This window comes from Mytilus californianus, unplaced genomic scaffold (assembly GCF_021869535.1).
Source record: "Mytilus californianus isolate M0D057914Y unplaced genomic scaffold, xbMytCali1.0.p SCAF_6, whole genome shotgun sequence".
Classification (NCBI taxonomy): domain Eukaryota; kingdom Metazoa; phylum Mollusca; class Bivalvia; order Mytilida; family Mytilidae; genus Mytilus; species Mytilus californianus.
In genome coordinates this window covers 75,547,268-75,554,816 of record NW_026262712.1, presented here as the reverse complement: position 1 = coordinate 75,554,816, position 7,549 = coordinate 75,547,268, and the positions used below count along the sequence as shown (strand labels likewise).

Sequence of the window (7,549 nt, the reverse complement as noted above, 5' to 3'; positions counted from 1 at the left end):
TAATAATAATTGGGACCCAGCAGCAAAAATTGAACTGACTTTCGTACGTTATCCCATCTTCTATGAACCATTGGTCAATCCATTTCACTGAGATAATTTCATTTCTGAACAAAATTCGATAAACCATTGCATGTGTCTGTCCCATTTTAAAAAATGTCGTTAGTGCTTACTTTTAATAAGTTCTTTTTGTCAAGAGACTGTCGATTATGTGTGATGTTGTTGTTGTTGTTGTTTTTTTTTTGTTGTTTTTTTTCTTTGTTTTTTTTTCTTTTGACAGATAAATCATGCATTGGAAAGTGTTGACATTTTTGGTATGCCTCTTTGGCTTTTTAAAAGAATTCAGACCATCTGAGGCTTATATGTCTGCATATCTAACCGGACCATGGAAAAATCTTACAGTTGAAGAAATCAATAATGAAATATATCCTATATGGACTTATGCGTACCTGCTATGGCTCGTACCTGTATTTCTTCTGACTGATTATGTCCGCTACCAGCCAATGTTAGTCCTTGAAGGTATGTTACTTGATATACAATCATTGGTAACAGATAAAAAAAGAAATGTGCCACTTATTGGTTACTTCAATTTTATTGAGGGACCTCGGTGGTCGAGCATTCTATGTAGTCGAACTACTGTGTCACTAGCCTGTCAATACTGAGGTTGTAAAATTAAACCCCACATGTGGCAGCTGCGCTCGATTCCAATCTTCATTAACTAGGATTGTCAATTTTCCCACCAAAGGTCAGTTGTTCTCTCCGTTCACTCCGCCTTACTCCATCAATAAAACTTTACCATCAGTAAAAAGCACAATAGTGATAAATGTGGCAATAAACATTAATTAATCAATCAATCAATCAATTTTGTTGGGATTTAAAAGTTGTAAACACGTTCACACGCTCAGACTCACCCCCTCCCCCCCCCCCCCTTTCCACACACACACACACACACACTTTAAAAGTTCTACAAAAGTTCTAATTTGTATCGAATTCATATCGTCAGTATATGAAAAAACAATATTAAATAATAAAGGTCAGATCGAAGTCATACCTCTTGGTATAATACATGTTTGCAACCACGTGTTTTTGGCATAATATAGAGAGAACACTGAGAGGCATTTCTTTATATATCAATAAGAATAAAGTCCATCGATATTTAGAAAATATTTTATACATTTCAGGTGCAACATACATTGCAACATGGTCAATTCTTTTGTGGGCACAAGGTGCTCTGGCTTTTAAATTCATGGAAGTATGCTATGGTCTCATAACAGCTACTGACATAGCTTACTATTCATATCTCTTTGCAATGGTTTCTAATGAACAGTACAAGATAATAACAAGCTTTACACGAGCTGCACTTCTTATCGGTCGTTGTTCTGCATATTTGACTGGGCAGTTGCTCGTATCTTTTAATTTAATGGACTATAAACAACTTAATATAATATCAATGGTCAGTGTTTCGCTGGCATTCATTTTAGCAGTAACATTAAGAAGACCAAGCCATTCGGATATATTTCACTCTCGAAAGCACGATGAAAACAAAGACGTAACGAACAAAGAGTTGGACAACAATATTGGATTTTCAGCCATTCAAGAAAGTCCAAATGTTCAAAAATCCACTTTTAAGCGAGGAATTTTATTCTTATGGAATGAACTGAAAACTGCTTACTCAGATAAGTCTGTAATAGCTTGGTCAGTTTGGTGGGCATTTGCATCATGTGGACATGGTCAAGTCAGGAATTATATTCAGAACCTTTGGGAAGTAATTACACCAGAAGATCAAAAAGGAACTATTTACAACGGAGCTGTAGAGGCATTTGGAACCCTAATAAGTGAGTTTTTAAATAATTTCAAACAAGTATTTGTATGCCTAACACATATTGTCACTTTAGTAATTCTATTTTGTAAGGTTTGATCGTCTAAACCATTTACTAGGTACTAAAATATGCTCATACAAACCACCTTATTTGTGTTTCTCATTATATTAGTTATCGATGATTCTGCGAACATTTCAAACTATAATCAAGGAAACAATTGTCACAAAAAAGTGGGTAATTGTCCGAGAAGAGAGAATTTGTGACCATGATAAACAAAGCGATTTTTGATACGTTAGATATGAGTGTTTTTCTTTTTTAGCTATGACGTTGTCAATTTTTTTTTTCGATTTATGAGTTTAGATGTCCCTCTGGTATCTTTCACCCCTCTTGTAGTGAAATAAAATTTACATGTGTTAGTAAATCAAATGATACTGTTATATTCAAAAAAAATCTACAAAAACATTTCGTTAATTATTTACTTTAAATATGTATTCTAAATATTCAAGTGTGTAACTATGATGAGCATCACACGAATATATCGGTTCGTGAATATTAGAATATATCTCTATATGCTTATACCTTTTAAACACTTAGGAAAATACTTAAAATACTGAAGTTTCATGCGTGCTTCTTTATACCGTTTGATGGTATTTTTATACATATAATGCACTTGCAACTTGCAAGCCGAAGAGTTTGATTTTTTATGTATGCAGCTATATTGACCTATACTGGTTTACTTTTATAAATTGTTACTTGGGTGGAGAGTTGTCTCATTGGCACTCATACCACATCTTCCTATATCTATATTTATATATTTTGTATTCACCAGGTTTCATTGGTGTATTAGTATTTGGGTTTTTACCCGTGAATTGGTCTCGCCCAGGATTATCAGAAACAATAATGGCCATCGTATGCGTTTTGAATACCGCTGGCCTTATAGTAATGGGACAATCAACAAATATATGGGTTTCGTATGCATTGTACAGCGGCTTTAGAGCTACGTATCATGCAGTGATAACATTAGCAACGTAAGTTTTATATATCAAGCAAGGTAAGTAATAATCAAAATTTGTTCCACCTTTTTTAAATATTTTTTAATTGCCGGCTGATAATGTTGTAAGACTTGGGTGAATAGCTTTCGACATTTCCAAAAGCTTTTAGTTCCGCTTGTCATATTCTTGAACTTTCTCTTTGACCTTATGTTTTCCAAGTGTTACTTGTAAACCTGAACGTTCAAATGGAATTATATCGAAATAAACGGATTCCAGTTTTCAAAATACATCTTAAAATACCAATCTGAATCGGTATCTGCACGTCACATCAATATAAAATACTGATTAACAAAGCTAATTGAAATCAACATATGTATAACTCTGAGGAAAAACCGCTTGCAAACAGTACTTTAAACTAAGTGATCAATTTATACTATCGATCAAAGTAACATCCAGATAGCAAGACAACAAACACGGTAGCAAAATATCACTTTGTACAAAACAATGAAACAAAACAAGTCAAACGGCACTGCCAATTTACACTATTTATCAAATAGATCACTTGGTAGTAAATGAGACACTATACCCTGTAATCACTGTAACATATGAATGATACACAGAAAAGGAACACTCCAACGTCGCCAATATGATTTTTTTTACACTACTAGTATACACTATTCAAAATTAAGTAATCCAACTATACACAACTTTACTATCGAACTGAACACTGTATATTCACATTGTAAAATAAGTATCACGTATGTATTCCTTGAATATATTATAAAAATTCCTATTGTTAAAACTTTTATTAATAATCCACATTTCACGTGGAATTCATTATGTTTATCTAAAGAACAAATAATACTCACGTTTATATAAATCTCTGGAGAGTGTTGATCACAATGTATCTGAACTACCGTCTCTGCTGCTTTATTTACTTTCTACATAGACGAGTTCAAATCTCGATTTAAGGGCAGTCAGGAAGGTATACTTATCACATGACTACTGTTAACAAGTCTATTATCAATGAAAGGGGTGTTTCAAGATATTCAGCACCAAGTCTAGAACGTTTTAAATAAAGGAATAAGCATGACAAGATCTATTGTTTTGTTTGCTAAATTCGGCAATCAGATGTATTATATTTATATGCCAAATAACATCCTTTAGATGTTCACGAAACATTAGTTTGAACTGCCATAATAGCCGCATTATGAGATCTTATCATTAATATTCAGATATAATCCAACAAGATATTTGGTACGTGAGGTCTTTACAAAGATGGTTATAACGTTTCATTATAATTCAACGTTTGGTGACGATGTTGAACGCATCTATCTCATTGAACTTGAAATAAAGAATACAACAGATACAGTTAAGTCTGCCTCATATATTGACTAACACCTAGAAAATGGCAATCTCTCGTTGATACGTTATTCCAGGGCTTGCATTTTCTATCATGATTTCCTTTCTAAAGGGTCGCTGCTCACAAGTGGTGAAGTTGAAATCGTTCCCTCGAAAAATGTTAGAACGCCATCACGAGTTGGTTAATCGTATCTGACGGATACGTTTTAATTGTCGAAACCAAAGTCCCGACATCTCTTCTCCGAATGTGATCTACCCAGTTAGACTTATCACCTGATTTGTTCTTATATGAGCAACACGATAGGTGCCACATGTGTAGCAGGATCTTCTTACCCTTCCGGAAAAACCTGAGACCACTCCCCTTTTTGGTGGGGTTCGTGTTGCTCGGTCTTTAGTTTACTATGTTGTGTTTTTTATACTGTTGTTTGTCTTTTGATTCTTTTCTTTTCTTGTCATGGTGTTGTCTGTTTATTTTCGAATTTTCAATGTCCATTTGGTTTCTTTCGCCTCTCCTTTATATGTGTAAAAATTAAACTATCTGTAAAGCATATGTTTGTGTAAGATCTGGACTCATATCTATGTTGTCAAAAATCTACGCGTAATTTTATATAATAAATTCGATATATTTAGGGCGTCAAAGTGCCATCACAATTGCCTTTCTCTACTGAAATGGTCAGATTATATCAAAGTGTTCATTTATCAATAAAATTTATACAACTTTGATTTTACTAATTTTCAGGGACCAACATAATGGCTCTTATCGTACCTCCCGCTTTAACAGAAACTTTCAAAAGTCTTCCATATATCATATTTCCTGAATAACAAAAACAAGTTGACCACTGGCGTTTTTACGTGTGTTCCATGATTCAGATGTTACCAAGCTGTTGCTAGTTTGAATAAAATTGCATGCATACATTATGCATGCAATTCAATCGTAGCAGTTTTAATATAGAAACAGTACACAAATTAAGTAAATATATTTTACCTTACAGGTTACAGATTGCTCAATCCCTTACCAAACAACGGTATGGGTTTGTGTTCGGAGTGAACACGTTTATGGCTCTGGTAGTTGAAACACTACTGACAGTCATTGTAGTAGATAAAGTAGGTCTTGGTGTGGACGTACAGACACAGGTAAAACATTTAAAATTCGATCAAAAAACCGGAATAATGAATCAATTCCTTGGATTTATTAAGGGAGGAAAACAACTTTTTCACTAGAAACCAATAGGCTCGATCGATAGGTCGAGTGAAAAAAACAAAAAAATGTCAAATTAATGTAACGTCGTTACGCGTTATGTTTCTCAATATCATTTTCTATGTTATTTCATACGTGTTGAAGGCAGTACTTTGACCTATAAATGTTTACTTTTTACACATTGTGACTTGGATAGAGAGTTGTCTCAATGTCTCATTGGCACTCATGCCCATCTTCTTATTTCTATGTACATCACTCAAACAAAATGGATTTAGACAGCAATTATGTTCATATCATTTAAACGTTCACAGCAATATGATAGAATTTTCTTTAGTAAAATATTTTGCACGGAACCATGATTCGCAAACTGTAATTTCACAAGGAGGGGGCGGCAATTTTGTTTCACCTTGACTGTGTCTCTAGAAGTATAAATGCTACCTTTATCAGTTTCATTTTTACGATTAGGAAGTGCAGCTTGACGAGTTTTCAATGCACACAAAATTTCGTAAAAATCTAAAACGTCATCGAACTACGTTTACGTTGCCTTTACAAGCATAATGTTAAGTATTTTAATCAAAAGGATAACAGAGGCAATAATTTCCAAAGGGGATTTCTACACGTAAGTCGAAAATAAACTGACAATGCCATGGTAAAAAAGAAGAAGACAAAAAACAGTATACAATATACAACACAACAAAGAAAACTAAAGACTGAGTAACTTGAACCACACCAAAAACCGGGGGTGATCTCAAGTGCTCCTGAAGGGTAGGCAGATCCTGCTCCACCTGTGGAAAATGTTAAAATAAAAACAAACTACATCGTCTAAGGAAAATTGTTTCATTTGATTTGGACTATAAGGATATATTAGGGGCATGTCAGTAAAACAGCAAGTTAACTACATAAAACAATAGACAACTTATTTAAGTGGATATGATTTTGAATCCTGAATTTGTACGTATTTACATTAGTTTCAAAATTATATAAAATGAATAAAAAAAACAAAATATGAATATTTAATGTGCAGTTGTAACTCAACATTCGTGGTGACAGTTTTGATACCACAACAATGTACTATACAAATAGACACAACCAAACACTGACGTTTACTTTTCAGTTTACAGTATATGGTGGATATTTTGGTGTTATTGGTTGTTTGTTCCTAGCAGTGGCGTTCTACACAGGCTACATGAACGGCTGTTCTTGCCGAGTTGCCGGAGATCAAAGTTATACCGTGTATAAACCTAATCCTAACCCTGCATGACAAATTTGATTACTAGATTTAATATCAATTATAATGTTTAATCCTATTTTGTAAATTCGAAATTAAAAAAGAAACATTGTAAAGCAATATATAGATAAAATTTACATCTAATCTGTATATTCACAATAGATAAGAATAATAATTACCATATTTTGACTGGTGGAAACACACTGCTGATTGTTGTATGCAATTTCTGTTTTTCTTACCTATTTTATTATTAAGTATAACCTCTATAGCAAATGCGTGCCCAGAAGATAATCGACACTAATTCAAATTAAAAAAAAAGAATGACTACATTTTTGATACTTGTTTCGATTGAATATGGAAGTGGTTTAATATCAATTATCATTTATTGTACTCAATTATCATGATGTACGTGTGTTTTAAGATTTCCAGTTATAAGGTTTTTATTTTTAACAATATATTTGAGCATTTATATTTTTCATTTGTTGGAGTCCGAGTTGCCGTAACTTTTCTCAACATGACATTGTCTTTTAAACCCAAATACATTTCTGCTTTTTTATTTTCTGTTTCATTTTTAAGTTTTTCTTATGTATTACTTTTACTTGTACGCTCTATTACACTGTACCATAGATAGCTATGTATATTTATGCAGCCTTACTGCAACACACATGATGATGGGACTACAAACTTGGAGATATCAGTCAGACAAAGAACAATTGTATATTTCTTCACAGCCAATAAAGTAGTAGTTATGCTTCATACACAGTGCAACGTTTGACCATCAAAATATGTCAGTAGATAGTGAAGAAACTAACTCCTGTTTTCACGCCGGCGACTTATAAAACTTTTTGTTTTCGAATTTGTTTGTCTGCTGTTTTGATGTTCAGGTTAAATGAAACGTTGAAGGTGCTTTGCTTTTCCTTATTTGATTATGTAAAAAGGCTAATTTTGGGTA

General features: G+C 33.3%; 1 protein-coding gene across 1 annotated transcript; it reads left to right on the top strand.

Moving 5' to 3' along the window:
• The first annotated feature begins 284 nt into the window (after window positions 1–284).
• LOC127706616 (thiamine transporter 1-like) lies at window positions 285–7,353 on the top strand. The gene is made up of 5 exons (XM_052211272.1): window positions 285–516; window positions 1,179–1,832; window positions 2,647–2,845; window positions 5,164–5,305; window positions 6,484–7,353. Exons 1-5 carry the CDS (start codon window positions 285–287, stop codon window positions 6,628–6,630), a joined length of 1,374 nt encoding a protein of 457 aa, XP_052067232.1. The 3' UTR covers window positions 6,631–7,353.
• Window positions 7,354–7,549: the final 196 nt, after the last annotated feature.